This window comes from Dromaius novaehollandiae, chromosome 2, assembly GCF_036370855.1.
Source record: "Dromaius novaehollandiae isolate bDroNov1 chromosome 2, bDroNov1.hap1, whole genome shotgun sequence".
NCBI lineage: Eukaryota > Metazoa > Chordata > Aves > Casuariiformes > Dromaiidae > Dromaius > Dromaius novaehollandiae.
The window spans coordinates 77,086,900-77,103,336 of NC_088099.1; the positions used below are offsets into that span (position 1 = coordinate 77,086,900).

General features: G+C 36.0%; 2 protein-coding genes across 2 annotated transcripts in view; one reads left to right on the forward strand and one right to left on the reverse strand.

The window, feature by feature from the left end:
- ERP44 (endoplasmic reticulum protein 44) overlaps window positions 1–16,437 on the forward strand; it is a 58,034-nt gene that overhangs the window by 18,501 nt on the left and 23,096 nt on the right. The window contains exons 2-4 of the mRNA XM_026108616.2: window positions 5,254–5,326; window positions 7,296–7,335; window positions 10,463–10,578. Of these exons, the coding sequence (XP_025964401.1) occupies window positions 5,254–5,326; window positions 7,296–7,335; window positions 10,463–10,578 (229 nt within the window). The remainder of the gene's footprint in view (window positions 1–5,253; window positions 5,327–7,295; window positions 7,336–10,462; window positions 10,579–16,437) is intronic.
- Window positions 8,866–16,437, reverse strand: part of STX17 (syntaxin 17) — a 66,497-nt gene continuing 58,925 nt past the window's right edge. Inside the window, exon 8 of the mRNA XM_064506783.1 lies at window positions 8,866–9,707. Within this exon, the coding sequence (XP_064362853.1) occupies window positions 9,648–9,707 (60 nt within the window). The 3' untranslated portion in view covers window positions 8,866–9,647. The remainder of the gene's footprint in view (window positions 9,708–16,437) is intronic.

Consider the following 16,437-nt stretch of genomic DNA (forward strand, 5'->3'; position numbering starts at 1 on the left):
GTTCTGTCCTTCCCTGTGTTGTTTTAAAAGCTGTTCCTCGTGCAGTTGTCCACTCACTGATACCAGAATTAAACCTACAGATTTGGGGGGAAATTCTGAACAAATGCCTGTGATATCACTGCATGGTTTTAAAAGATTTTATGGCTGGAGGAACTGGATCAGAAATACTAGGCTTTCTGTATTAAGCTTCCTGATAAAAACACAAGCAGAGTAATCTTCAGAAACTTCCAAGAAAATGAACAAATATATTCCTGTTTTATTTGACAGGATATCTGATAACAGAAGTGCAAATATGTTTGTCTCTTCCTCCTTCTCTTTTCCCCCTCCCCCCCCAATTTTATTTTTGTGTAGGCATTGTTAAGTTGTTGGGGGGTTTTTTCTTTTTCTCAACAATGTATTCTGTAAGCGCACACATACTTTCTGTACTCATTTGTTTTGGTCTGTATTAGGTTTTGTCATTTTTCTGTACAGACTTAAATGTTTTAGAGTATATTATAAATGCATCTTCATCTGACTTGTGCACTTTCATGCTTCTGTTTTAGTATCTTAATACTCTATCTTTGTTTTTATTCTTCCTGGCAAACTTTTTTTCATAACTAGTTAGTTTTGCTGTCATATTTTAATAATCTAGGTATCTAAAAAGTATGAAATCTCAGAGCAGCAGCATGCCAGAATCATATCAAAATACAGTCAAATTTATCCAATATAAGGGCAGCAATTGTTTTCAGGAATACTTACAAAACCAATTTTGCTTTTGAATAATTTTTGCAAGATAGCCACAGACTCACTGAAGAAGGCATCTTAGGTTATCTTGTGAGGTTGGTTTGGAAAAATATGTATTTTTTTAAGTTACAAATGTGAATGGTTATTCATGTGTCCTTCTGATGTAGGCCAGTGGAATGCAAACTGCATTAATACTGAAACAGATATGGTACTTCTCAATTGCAAGGAAGAACGCTTTAGAGTGGTACAGGTTAACAGTATCATACAACAAAGCCTTGATTGCTAGTAAGTATTTTAATAGCCATTTACTTGATAAAAGTCTTAGAAAATAGTACATTTAGTACTAGTTAATTTGGTAGGGCCGAGATACCCACCAAGAAACAAGTTAAAAATATTGTGGCTTTATGTTCCCCTGTTTTGAGTGTTGGGATACTTTGCATGTTTAGTTCATATTTAAGTAATAAAGTTTGCATTTAAAGGAAAAAGTTCTGAAGATCTTTTCTTTAGCTAGTGTGTTTTTGAGAATGTGTTCAGTGCCTGTCTTTTGACAACGTGTGCAACTGACATTCAAAAATGATTTCCTTGATATCTTGTTTTCTGCCCATGGGTATTGTTCACTGGCCTCATCAAAGGTCAGATAATATTCTCAAAACATTATAGCTTCTTAGCAATTTAAATAAGAATTTGTATTCCTCATGTTAAATATTAATATTAGTAATATCATAAACCCTTTCCCATCTCATGGGACAGCAAGATTACGGGGCCAAAAGGGTGTGCTTTCTTCCTTACGGACAGTATACCTTCAGCTGAAGTGAGCCTTGCGTATTTATTGGCACTTCTTAATGAAATTTCTTTTTCCTCGAGTCTGTCTACCTGTTGTGAAGATTTTGCCATCCACAATTATTTGGTCAGCCTAAAATATTAAAAAAAAATAGTTATGAACATATTCTGCTATACAGAGTATTTCATATTTCTAGCGAAAAAGTGGGTATTTTGATTATCTCATGTTTTGTGTAGCTTCTGGGGAAAGAGGTTGTTAGTCTCAGTATTTCTCTGCTGTTTTTAGTATGGAGGGGCAATAGGATATACAGCTTAATTTCATTTTCACCTTGAATATATAAAGATGATTTGGAGACTTTGAGTAGATGCATTTTGTACCATATTTTTCTGCAATAGGAGTTAAGAAAGCAATCAAAAATTTTATTCTTGCCATAAAGAAGTATTAGTTTTATTTTGTTTTTCTGTATGTAGCACAGTCTAGTAGAGAATTTTATTTTATTGGCTAATAAACCCTGCACTTGACTTCCCAGTTAAATATTTGCATTGTAAGCTAAGGTGTATTGTAGCAATCTACAAATGAAAATACAGTTCCTATCCATATAAGTATGTATGCTAAATAACATGGCCTATTTTCTGATTGCAAATGTTATGCTTATCTGTGTTAGATTTAATTTATGTTTAGTTTATCATAACTAGCATATGTGAGATAAGATTTGCTTTAAGAAAGTGGGGGTGTTGCTACTGTAAAACTGTAGCGGAAAAATCTATGTGTGTTTAAGAAATTGGTATCTATCCAGTTTGCTATGTTAAGATGATATCAAGTGCTGAAGCTCCTGGGGAAAATAGTTTCGCTGAAGCCTGTTGCAGAGGTTCTTTCCAGGTGTGAATACTGATGCAGAGCTGTGGGCAACAACTAAAAGGTTCCCCCTTTCTAGAGGCTTCTGTGGATTTTCCCTGCAAACAACTACTGCCCAAGATTATAATCAGGATTAGTAACCCTGTTGTCTTCAAGGATACAATCAGAGGCCTTTGAGATCTTCTTACAGGGTGACTGAAGCCCTGGAATTTACAGATGGATTTGTAGTGTGACCTGTGGTTAGATTGGATGGTGACTAACAAAAGCTCATATATTGAGATGTACTATTCTTTGTTAATAAAACAGTATTTTAACTGTTACTGTTAATCTTACTGCTAATGCTTCAATTATATATGAATGATATCTAACCGAACACTTGCAACAACGTGTAATTGCATACCCATGCAAACACAAACCCAGCCAGCTCATTTTCACGCTTACCTGACCCATTGTTACAAACCCATCGCCTTTCTAGCTGTCAGTGCCTCACGTGGTAATGGCACAGAGGTTGTGCCCCCACGCATCACCCCACTGGTGAGGAGGAGGTACCCATGCTGATGGTGGCCAGCAGCCAACACACATATGTGGGCACTCTCACTGTTGCGGACCAGGGTCCACATGCATAGCTTCTCTGCACACAGTGAAGACAGGGTCCTCTTTTTCTTCTTGCTGATCAACAGTCAGCTACACCACGGGTATTAGCTACACCACGGGTATTAGCTACACCAACATCTCCAAAGGAACTTCCCTGATTTGACCTGCTACAACTTGTGCTTCACATGGGTCACCTTTCTGGCAGACCATTCCTTTCTGCCATCAGTTTCAGCTAAGGGCCTTACAGCTTAACCACTAGTTTTGTTTCTATACTGGTCATCCTAAAGCTGCAGTTGACCCCTTTGTCTCTAGCGGATTTCAAGCACCACGGGAATGCTGTGCAAATTCCTCCACAGATCTTGGACTTGCATCAAATACTAGAATCTTACCTGAGCCTGAGCAGCAACTGCGATGCACTGATCCATGTTTTGTGTTATGGAAATGAGTGAGTTTTCAGCATGTAGCCTATAGACTGCTGTACAGGGCTAAGATGGACTGAGTATGCTACACATTGGTCTCTATATGGGAAATATGATCAGTAGGATCGGTACCTTCACTGAGAAATATTTAGTGATCCACAAATTAGAAGAGATTGAAAATGATTGCTGCAAACTTCACCTACGTGCCATTTACAAGGGTAGTTTGAGAGCTGTTAGCAATGCATGGCTGCAAAAGACGCCCAGAATTTTCTAAGCTGATCGTAATGAAAGCAGACAGCCAGTATGTCTAATGTTTTTCAGAGGCCAGTATTTGATATACGCTTGCACTGAATGCTAGAAAACTTGAAGTTTGACATTGAATTAGTCTTGCAATGAATTGGAACCAGTGTCAAAAATCAGTATCTTGGGGGCTTGCTACTTGAGGTGCTTCCTAAATCTAAGTCATACCCTTAGCTAGTCAAACATTGGCATGGTTCTAGTATAGGAGAAGTCTTGGGTTTTTCCGTAAATACAGCGCAATCCGTATATCACAGTGTTGCAACTGCTCTATGTGGCATTGTTCAAGTGCTCTTTGTGTTTCCAGATGAATATTTCTTTGGTGTCAGTAGTAAAAGCAGCTATCACCTCTGCTTCAGCACAGGTTTTCTGTGCCGCTACAAGGATTAAATCTAAGGCTCTGTGAATTTAGGTATTGTATATTTCGTGTTCAATTCTGTCTCAGTGCAAGGACTAATTCTTCAGATATCATTTGGAATCTCTGCTCTCTACCAGAGTTCTCATTTAGCATGTATTTTCAATTCTCTAGTGAAAACCTTCCTTTCCTATCTTCTCCATCAGTCGAGAAATCACAATCATGGAAAACTTAGGTTGGAAGGCATCTCAGTAGATCATCTGCTTGGATCCCCGGCCCTGCTTGGAGAAGGGCTACCTTTTAGATCAGCTTTCTCAGGAAGGAGACATTCATGTCCGAAGCCAGAATCTGTATTGTCCATGTCCAAAACTCCTACACTTATCTCTCCCAAAGTGAAAATAAAATGTAGCTCGGTGCCTGTCATTATGAGAGAGTGTAACGCTCTCATCTGGAATAAAGCAGCAACTTTAACCCTTTTTTCCCTCTATTTGAGGTAAAAGGACTGTGCCTATTGCAGTGAATATGACGTGTTCTTCTGCATATTGCTATCGTAGTTGCACTGAGAGTAGTACATGTGTTGCTTTGCAGTTGAATCATTTGGCTGATATGGTTTCTCAGTTTATAAAGTCTGACACGTTTGTGCCAATTACATACTAGAACTGAGGCAGTATTAAGAAAAATTATGGAAGGGGATAGAAAACTGTGATTAGTTTATTTAGATGCACAAAAATTCTTAACAGCAAGGAAAATGGAAGCAATCGCAAGCTTTACCTAATGAGAAACTTTTTTGCCAGACAAGCCCTGTTAGTAACATGAGGAATTCCTTTTCTTTAGGTAAAGCTGCTGTTCCTACCTACTTCTGGGTCATGTGGGATAATTAGATGACTAAAATGTGTGGTTTATTTCACACTTCAGAGTGAATTTATGAATAGAAGCCACTCTTAAAGGTACAAATATTAGCAATAATATTTCTGCCAGCATAATAGAAGATGATAATATGAAGTATGAAGAGAAACAGAATCTTACTTTAGCTGTGCAAGGATGTTATATATCTGCAAATGTTTACTTCTATATTTGTGGTAGTGCAGCATCTGAAATGCATTAACGGAACTGTTGTTATTTTACTGTTTGTTCTGCCTCCTTTCTGTCCTCTAGGTCTTGAAGTGTTGTGTTTAAAATTGTAAATACATTACTACTTTATTATTGACTGATTTGGTTTCTCTCTTTAGGTGTCTTGGCTTGTTAGTCCAACAAGAAGTGAAATAACAAGTCTAGATAGTGGAAATATAGATGACATTTTAAGTGAGTACTTTGAATCTTTTTTTTCTTTGCATGTCAACAGTCATTTATCTATGTCAATCCCGCAATATTATTAAATACGTACGCTAACTTCAAAAATGCATTGCAATCTAAATAGAATATTAAGTACCTATGATCAAAATTAGCTGTCCAAACTGATGTGTCACTTCATGAATTTCTTTGCTGTAATCTTAATGAGGGTTATAAGTATCTAAGAAAAATACCTGGTGTTTTCTTTGGGAATGCTTTGTTATAGAAGCAAAAGCTGCCAACAGAGCATTTTAAGAGCTCCCGAATAATAGCAGCAACTGAAACCTATGGTGATGGGTTGTTTGAGTGTTGCTTGAGTGTTCCAACAGGAGTGTTGCTTGTTAAATATGCCTTTCGTCTTGTTAAACTTTATCTTGACTTTGGTGGTTCATAGGAAAGAGACCCATAAGTTAGTATTTCCTCAGCTGTCTTAAAGTAATCAGATACATATTCCTTGTCTGAAACCTTTTTGTCGTGAAAAGTACGCGATTTGCCTGTATTTGGTTCTCTTCGCGTGAAAACAGTTATTGCTTTATGCTTCAAAAATATTGATTAAAAATACAAAGGAGGTATTTTGTTTTAATCTGCCTAATATTGCAGGATTGCTTTGTGTAGTAAATGTATGACTGGATCATATAAGATCTATTTTTAAATACCTTTTATACACTGAAAAATGTACTGTCATAAAGTCCCATCATGAAATATTTTATTCATAATAGGGAAAATAAACACTGTAAAAAAAATTGTACCAAGTGTAAGTAGTTTTTAAATTTCATCCTAATACTTACAGTAAATACTCATTGCCTTGGGGGTTCCCCTAAGCATCTCTATGTGCTGAGTTTTCGTTAATTGCTTGTTCACCACTGCTTTCCTGGCAGATGATGAAAATATTAAAGCTATACTTCTAATTAAAACTGTAGTTTTTCCGAGTCTTCTTAAAAGTCATCTTTCCAGTACATGACATGCTGTACTTAACATCTTAATCTTTGCATGCTTTGTAATTTTGTCAACAGAGCAAACTTATTTGTCTAGCAACGTTTCTGCTTTATAAAGCTGTGACTTGTATTCTGTGGTACTAGTATTTATTTAAATCTGTATTTTTTCAATATTTGTTCCATTACTCAAAAATCAGTTTAGAAGGTGGTTATCATGAAGATCATACTTTACGTAAATTGCGTAAAGATCATAATTTATTCTTGGTTGGGAAATAAAGAAGTGTATGTGTCTTTCTAGTTTTGATATTTCCTTTATATGTGTTTTAAAAACTAATGTATAGGAGCATTATTTCACTGCTCCATCATATATCCCTATAGTGTGTCTTCCCCCTGTGGCTCCCCTCCCCCTCCCCAGCGTCCCTTAGCATTTTCCTTTTTGGGGAGGAGAAATTTGCCTGCCACCTTTTGCCTTGGTATCCAGCTTCACAGCAAGTAAGGCAGAGGAGGAGTGACCAGACCAAGTTGCATAGGCAGGCAACATATTGTCATTCTTCTAATCCAAATAGCTGACATTTCAGCTTTTAACTTTTTTCTAAATATTTGTGGATAATCTAATTAATGCTTAAAAAGTATATTAGAGTACGGGTTCTGGTTTTGAGTGCTGTAATGGTAAATCCAGAATTACTTTTTGTCTCTTATGTCACTTACTACTTTTGTATCTTAATGCCTTAAGTATTGACATCTTTATAATATCATCAATAAAGTCAATAAAATACTTGACTAAAGGCCTCTTCCATCACTCTTTCCACTTACTATAGATTACATTTCAGATAAGGTTTATCCTAGTAGTTTTCTAACAATCAGACTAAGCTGAATGTTGTATAATCTAGAAATACTGTTTTTACAGTTCTTATGCATACTTTTATAATCTTGGATTAAAGTGCTCTAAGAAGTTTGCCTTATGATGTGACATTGGGTTTTTGTTTTTTGTTTTTCTTTCCTCCCAGACAATGCAGACGTTGCTTTAGTTAATTTTTATGCTGATTGGTAAGTTATACAAGTTTTTATTTTTTCCTCCTATGTTTAAACTTTTGCCTGTTGGAATCAGTCATGTTTGACAATAGTATTCTAATCTGAGATGCAGTGGTATGTGACTTTAAAAGCAGTTCTTATATGTTTTTTTTTTAATACTTTGATAAGTTCCCCTTCTGCTACTCTACCATCTTTTGTTTCTGTCAGAAAATCCATCAGAGGCAAAAAGGGTTCTGTGGTTGTAGGGAATGGCATATTGCATAACTGAAGGTTCTTCCTCTTAGCAGGATGTTTTTTGTTAGCTTTTTGCTCTCGAACATAGGATGGTCCAGAAGATCCTGGTTTTTTGCTTCCTTCTGTGTTGATCCCATACACGTGTGCCAGAAAACCTGAAGTTGCCTTGAAAAATCAAATCTTTCTCTAATTTGGAAGACCCTTCATGTAGAGAACTTGAGATATTATAAGTGAGGAATGAAAATTGAGCAGCTGGAAAAGGAAAGAATTTGGGGTCAGATTAATTAGATGTTATGAAAGACACACTTAGAAGGATCTGTTTACTTGATTTTTTTTTCCTTGCGTACAAAAACATTGTTAGAATTCATTTAAATACTGTAACCCACTTTTTATTGTGTAAGAGGTCATTTTATTTGTTCTGTTTTGTTCTGCTGTTAATATTTCTAAAGGAACTTTTAGCAAGGAGGAAACTGAGTGTTCAAGGAAAATAAAATTTAACATGCAAATTAATATAGACAATGAGGCTAGAAAAATAAATTGACTTTTTCTCTCCTTTGATTAAAGTAATCATGGATGTAAATAGTTTTGCAATATAAATCAATATATAAGTAACAATATTACACTGTAAGTATTCTTTTCCCCGCTTCTCCCCTGCTTTGAGAGCATAAACTGTCAGCTATCCAAATTAGGTCTTCTAGATGATTAGACTTTCGATTCCATTTGCCTCTCTCACATTCCACTATGTAGGTCTTCAGAGGTCCGTACAGTCTCAAAATAAAAAGCATGCAGATTTAAATTGACAAATTAACTGTTTGCCTTTACTGATAATTCATTCAACTGGTAGCAGGCTAATTTAAATCATTTTTAAAAGTGATTGGGAAAAATTCCTACCCAATCTTTTCATGTAGAATGAAATTCTCAATAAAAAAGTTTTCAATACCTTCACTTAAACTTTGCATAAAGATGGACATGATACCAAATCAGCTTAAAAATTTCTGTATCTACCTCTGCCATTTCAAAGCCAATTCTTATGTTGATTATTTTGCATCTGTTCACTTGCTTACACAAACTAAATTGATGCTAGGCATGTTTAAATAGAAATTTTTTTGAGAGAGGTTGCATTCATTTACCACATAAGCTATTTGTACTTTTGTATAATGACAGTACAGTTAGGTAGATATTAAGCCCAGTCTCTTCTGTTGTTTAGAATTATAGTGTAAAGACTGTTTATAAAATTTTTAAAAAAGGGGGAAAAAAACCCTTTTCCTTAATTATTCTGACTGGGAATCAGGACAATGTAGATAGGTCTTCCTAATTATTATGTGTCTTTATTTTCATTTAAATAATTAACTTTCAAGATGGCTTATTTTCACCTGTGGTCTGCAGATCCCTGGCAGATCATAGGCTATTTTATTAAAGACAACCAAGAATGCAAGCACATTAAGAGTAAAGTTAATATGCTGAAATTTAGTTTCTGTATCACCACTGAAAAATTACTTGGGATTTTGGAAAAGGCAAATTGCAGAAGGCTGAAAATCACTGCCCCAATACTTCCAGTGATCTAGGGAAGATACTAGTATTTTAAAACTTATAGCAAGGTATTAAGAGACCTGTTCTGAACTTATAAGCAGTGCTGTTTCTGCATTTCCCACTGTTACGGGATCTTCTCTTTAATAGGTTTGCTCAGAATTTAAAGGTTTGGATATGCTTGCAAGTTCAATCACATTATAATAGGTCATAAATTTAAAACATTCAGTCTTAATTAAGATCATTATATGTAGATATTCAGTCATAAATCCCCATGTAGCATACTCCCAAGCCATGATATAACACAAACTTGAATGAGAACAGATCAGTTTTGCTGACATAGATACTCTGCTGTAAGGGTGGAAGAGAGCGGGAAGGCAGGGAAGCCATATGTAACATATATATGCACATAAAAGTTTAACACAACTGCACTGGCAAAAGGTAGATTTCTTTCTGGAAAATGGGCTTACACTTCATTCATATTTTGACAGTAAAAAATGCCTCTTCATTTGGAGGGTTTGCTGGTGTAAGCATTGCAAGTCACCTTTTAGATGCTCCTTGAGGTCTCATTCTGACTGCTTCTGCAGTGCCATTACTGATCTTCCATTGTAAATTCTGTAATGTGTCTAGAAGAACAGAAGATAACTAAGTTTAGTGACAAATTAATAACATGCTTATGCACTAATGATAATCTAACCTCCTCAAAGCCACCAAAAGTGGCCCATGTGGGGCCTCTCTTTACTCCTTCTGCATTTTCTAAGGCCAGAAACGGAGGATTTGCTTCAAAATCTGACCTGACTGCAAGAAGGGATCCATAGAAATCTTTTGTCTTCATAATACAGTAATAGCAGCATGCCTAAATTCTAGGTATAATTTCCACCTAATTTGAGCAATAATATAATAAGCAATACAACTTCTAATGTTGACCCATATAATACTATCTCTGCAATAATTTTTTGAGGGTGATTTTTTTTTTAAGTATTGGTCAATATTTAAACCTCATTCCCCAGGGATAATTCAGGTAGAAAAACAAATTAACAGACTTTCTGAATAGAATGGATTTCCTAAAAGGTTACCTTAAGAAACATATCAATGGCGTTTCTTAAGCTGATAAAGCAGAGGGGCACATCTTGAATTATGTATTCATGTAGAATGACATTTTTTTTTCCACCTGAATTAATCAAGTTACTTTTGAGCCTATTTTTATCCAATCAATTACTGGGATGACTTCAAGTTTTTATTCTTTTGTAGTAGTGTCTCTCCCCTTCCCCCTCCCCCTCCCCCTCCCTCTCCCCTGCAAAGACTGAACTATTCCCTGAGTCATCAGTCAAAAGATTTCAAGTTAATATTTTGAAATTATGAATTTGTATTCTTTCCATAGGTGCCGCTTTAGCCAAATGCTGCATCCTATTTTTGAGGAAGCTTCCAATGTAATTAAGGAGGAATACCCAGATAAGAATCAAGTAGTGTTTGCCAGAGTAGACTGTGATCAGCACTGTAAGTAAATCATGATATAGTTCTTTCTGTAATATCCTGCCAGTAAGTTATTCACTGTATTGAGGAATATAATAGACAGCAATCTCCAAGGTATAGTTAGACCTGCCCCATTATTTAGCCCAGAGAGAATTGCTTGTATACATCAACAGACCTCTCCTGCCAGATTTGTTAGGGCACTCTCCAGCCTTGCTTCTTCACCACATCAGTAAAGGTGCCCTTATATCAGTTCAGCCTATCTCATTTAACAGGAAAAAATGTCTGCAATTGTGAATTGAAGTGGCTCATTGAGAGGTCGGAGAGGCCGGAGTGCAACAAATGGTGTAGGACTTTGCAACCCAGAAGATCCTCCTCCATTATCAGCATCAGCAAAATGTTCAGCTCAGCCCATTCTGACTAGGTGTCATGGTGTGACCAATGGTACAAGCTGGAAGTATGCATGTTGTCTTTCACACAGCCACTAGTGCTTTGCTGTTTGTACATCTATCAACAACTGTTTTTTTGTTCTTCCCCAGAAATACATGAAAATGGATGCTGTGCCGAACTTACTCATTTTATTCCAGTAATAATCCCAAAAGTTGTTTTTTAATTCAATAATAAGTAAAAAGTCAGGAACATCAGTTACCAGTTGAAAGACAAATGGATTGCAATGAGATCTTATTAGGGTGCTTTCTGTAGTATAATATTGGCAGCTTTACTGTTTTATGCTTTCCAAAAGAACAGCATTTTCAGGCATGGTTTCTGCATAGTAGCTTGCAATTCCCAGAGTAGTAACAGTTGCAAGTGGTTTCAAATTGCAGCAGAAGTTGAGTTCTAACCTATATTGATTATGAATTTAGACTTCACAAAACTCTTCATTTATAAGAAGAATCACAGTGGGAAGTCTGAGGAATCACTGTATGGAGTCATTAGTTTGTATCTGTAGGTATGAGTCTATCCCAATCTCGGGAACTTACTGTTTACGTAATAGTGGTGATTTAGTGCTCTGCATGTTACAAAAATCTAAAGAGAAAACCTTGTAGGACAAAAAAAAGTCAATTGCATATCTCTGAAATGTAACTGATTTCATCCCCCCCCCCCCCCGCCCCGTTTTGACAATTTAACTTCTTTGGTGTTAGAAAGGATTCTTCCCTATAAAGAGAATTCTTGGCTTGAAATGTCTTTGTTCTTACTTGCAGACTTCAAAGTGAGTGAATACACTTCAGCATATTCCACTGATGCCACTATTTGTGCTCTATTTTGTGTGCATACATGTTGTTGCCCAACTATAAAAGCACCTGTCTTACAATCTTGAAAGGAATGTCAAACACAAAAAATACTTTTAATGTGGCAAACTGTATCAACTCAGAATCTGAAATTCCAAAGCTGATTCTTCAAATGGTCAGGAGTTAGCAAGGAGATTCTCTTTTGGCCCTTCCCAAAGATCAGTAAGACCAATATACATAGTTGCAGAAAAGTTAAAAGCCTGTGGGATTACATCCTCAAATCACTGGAATTTAGGACCCCTTTTATAACCTCATCTGGAAAAAAGATCTTCTCCTCCTCCAAGCAGACATTTTTTTGTGTTGTACATATGCTATAGAACAGTGTATTTCTACAACTGCCCGTAGCATTTCTAGAGTAGCAGCAAAATGGACGGGGTATCTCTGTTTAAAGTAATTCATAGGGTGTGTTTTTAGCGTTTAAGTCAAATATTGTTTTTCCTTTCTCATAATAATGTTTCTCTGTTAAATGAATGTTTTCCTGCTTACTTTCTGAAACAAATTCTTCTAGAATCATGGAATTCAGAGCCAGGAATACCTTCCCAGATCTAAAATAATTGATTGTACATCAGCTTCCTTCTCTTTCATACCCAGTGTTCCCTTCTAGTTCGAGTCGTCTTTCTGTATGATGCGTGCTGTGCTTGGGAGATTTTAAGCAAAAGTGTAGCTTTAAGTATTCAAACTTACCATCTTAAAAGTCAGTTTTCAGGTAATGAATTAAGTCAAAGAAATTCTTTGGAGGAGTATATTAAAGGTGAAGTCTTTATCATGCAGCCTTTGCTGAAATTTTCTTACTGAATTTATCTTTGTTTTTTTCTGAGATCTATTGCAAGATCTATACAAATAAACCACCCCTGATCTTTACTGCTACTGTGAAAATAATACAGTTATAGCAAATTTCTTGATTGTTTTTATATCAGATTATTAAACTAATCACTCTACATAATTGAAATAAACTTTTGTATATACTGTTTTATATATTCTATCACTTTAATCAGTGATAGTTAAAACCAGCCTGTGTTGTTTACATTTATATCAACAACTGAAGTTCCTACTTTGTTTGGTGGTATTCTTTTGCTGTTTTGGGGGAGTTTTTTTTGTTTAATTTTTTAGTGTTAATCTTTTTGGGGGAGAGAATAACTTTCAAGTTTCAGCAACCATTTTCAAGAAGGCTGATGATGGCTAATGGCTTTGGCAGTTACTTTTGTATTTTTAGCATTTTCATTGCTTTGAAGTGGAAACAGGAAATTTTGTAGGAGAAGACAGTCTTTGGGATACTGGATGCCTAGTGTTTAATCATGAGATGTTCTTGTCTTAACAGCTGTGTGCCTTAAAACTTTTTTCCAAGTATTTGAAGCACTTTAGAAGCTTGTTTAATCTCATATGCTCATTGAATGGAGCTCATTGGAGCCTATTACAGAGAGCCAAGGCCTGGATGGAGGAGGAGATGACACAGTAGAGATTGTCCTCCTTGGCCTGAGATTAGCTGTAGTGGACTAAGTAGTATGAGACAGTGAAGAGTCTTGGTCTGTCTATTTATTACTGGCATACTATGAGCTCTCTGTACTTACTATATTTAGTCTTTGTGTCCTTGAGTTAAGAAGTAGATGAACATGACTTCTGCTACACAAGCTGTAAAACATGAGAAGTAAAAATAAAATCTAACATGACAGACCAAGTCTTCCTCCCTTAGTTGCCTTTTTGAGTTAAAATAGCAAAGCCATAGGCATGATTCCAGATTTCCAGTATTCATTTGCTGGGATATATGCAGTAGTGCATTTCACGGCACACAGGAATTGGGTATAATCTACAATTGTCAAATTAAAACTTCAACTTTAACGCAAGTGATAGCAGCTTTCTAGTGAGAAGGATGGATGTTACTATACTATCCATCATGGGTCTTCTGCAGTAGTTTACTATATGTTGGAGTCAAGATTGTGGAGATACTGTGTTGTCTTGTTTTGTTTTGTTTTGGGGTGGGTTTTTGTGTTTTTTAGGGCGGTTAATGCCTGCAGGTTTTGTACCATTATTAGTTCACTATTAGGATGATGATCTATGGTAGGTTTTTTGCATTGCAAATGATCTGTTTCTATTTGAAACCAAGACCCTGTAGGGAACCCACAAAGCTGGTTTCAGACCACTCTAAACAGCTTTCAGAATGGTCAGCCAGGCATAGATACCTTCCATTTAATGCACTATTATTGAAGCATACTGCAGGTCCCAACAGCTCACACCAGCTTCTAAGGGCAAAGCAAATTAAAGAGAATAATTGATGCACTGCCAAATGTTTGATGCTTAATGAGAAAGCCGTCATTCTGTCTGCTATTATAGCCAGGATAAAGATGTTTTTCTGGAAAGTGATAGTTAGGCCCTAATATGATTAAATACAAATTTTAAACATTATCAGTATATTAAACCTCTGTATATATTATGATTTATACCAATTTATTGATATTGTGGAAGGTAATTACAGCTGAAATGTGTAGGTTTAGTCATCAAGCTGTTTTTCCTCATTAAGCCGGCGTGGAACATATGTTAAATGTAGATCTAAGCTAATATTCTATTTCATTTTCTAAAACCTCCTACTTTCATAACCAGTAAAAATCTAAGTTCTGTTTTATTGCTTGTTTTTAAAATCTTCTATGGTTTTGGTGTGTTCAGTTTAGTAATTCACTTACCTTAAAAATTTTGCAACTATCTTCTAAGTGTAATGCCTAGAAAAAGCGACCTTTGCTAAAGAACTTTAGAAAGTCTTTCTGTATATTGATTATTAGGAAGGGGTATGTGAGGGTTTTTTGTTAAGCAGCAACTTTGGAAACCCACTTGGTAGCATGGATTTACTGTGTTCTCTTGTAAATGAGCAAATATTTCAATATATATGTCGCTGGAGGAGAGTTTGTCTTATTAACATTTCTATGAATTCAGAATTAGGATTTATGGTACAGAAGTCTTATGAATTAAAGTATGTATTGGAGTCTTAATTCTACTGCACGCTTATTTCCTTTTAAAGTGGTTTCTGAATTTTAAAAAATACATTCAAATCTACTATTTTTTAAAATTTAAGTCTTTGTGCTTTCAGACAGAAGCCACATTCTAAGCCAGCTTCCATTGCTTAGTAGGTGTTGCAAAGCAGACTGTTTAGGGGACTCTTGTTCTTTCTTTTGAAACGTGTTATTGGCCCCCCTTAAAAAGAGGACAGGAAAGTGAACTGCTGATCGCATTGGGTCTGACCATTCCTGTAATGTGTGTTAATAGGGATATTTAGGGATTAATATAATATATAAATAATAATAGGGTTAATAGGGATATAAATAATTTAGGAAGTTACTTAGATTGTAGTGCTACTGCGCCTTCAGTAAGCAAAATAACTCAGTATGATAACAAGTTTTGGGTTCATAAATGAAGTATAAATAAACTTGAAACTGTAAGCAAGCATGAGGATTTCATTGTATTCCTACCGTTTCAGCTGGGGAAAAAAATACCAGTCTGAAAGAGTTATCTTTGCACAAGACAAAGTGGAAGTGGTTCAGAGAGGATGTTGGTGACTCTCCTCAGGAGAGCAATTTTTCTAGACGGTCAGAATAGGAATGACTGTTGTGAATGCCCCTTTACAGCAGAAGGTGGTCTAGATTGCTGGTTCCCACCTTCTTTTTAGCTGACTTTGATGTAGAACATTGATACCTTTTCTTATACCTCTTTTGGTCCAGTACGCAAGCTGCTGTTAACACTACCCATGGGGAAAGGTTACTTGGTTTAAATGCCCCCTCAAGGTCCTTTTCAGCTCTGCCTCCTCTGAGTATTACCAAGTCTTATGATTGTGTGCACGTGTTATGAGAGGAGTACTTTAACTGGGGAGAATTGATGCAGTATTATGAAATACTTAGCAGTAACATGGATGTAGTGCTTTTTGTATGAAAAGGCAGCAGGCAAAAATGCCTTAAGTGAATTTGAACTGAAAGAAAATGCTTGATTTTTGTAAGGGGAATAACAAATACCTGAGCTAACCTACCAAACCTCCCAAGGCCAGGTTTCATTTCTGTTTTGTAGTGTTTCCTGGCAGATGGCCTAAGGGACTTGAAAAGATACAATAGATCTCATGTAGGCAATCAGAGTACTTATCTGGTAGTCCCAAAGTCAAATATACAACTGAAGGAATTTGTCGCCTTTGAAACAGAAGGTGGGGGAAGAGCTGAGATGATTGGAGTGTCTAATACAGTAAATTCAAGTTAGCATACTGGTTTATACCAATCTTGATTTATGTTTTGAAGTAAAGGAGGGATACACCTATGCAACTCCTATAGCCATCATGTAAACACAAAATTAAAAAACACAGTAGCGTGGGTTTCTGCTTCTTCAGACAGCATGACGAGCCTCATCAGAAAAAGGCAGTATGGATATTTTCAGAGATGATTTTAATGGATTTTGACTTTTGTAGCTGTGTGGTATTTTGTTTTTTTTTTTTTTTTTCCTTCAAGAAAATTTTTCAGATTATGCTAGCCCTCTGTTCTGCATGTGAATTGCTTCAGATTGTAGCTTATGTTATGGAATGTGTGTTTAGGATAATTGTCAGTGTTGCTCAAATCCTGGTGGACATCTTTTT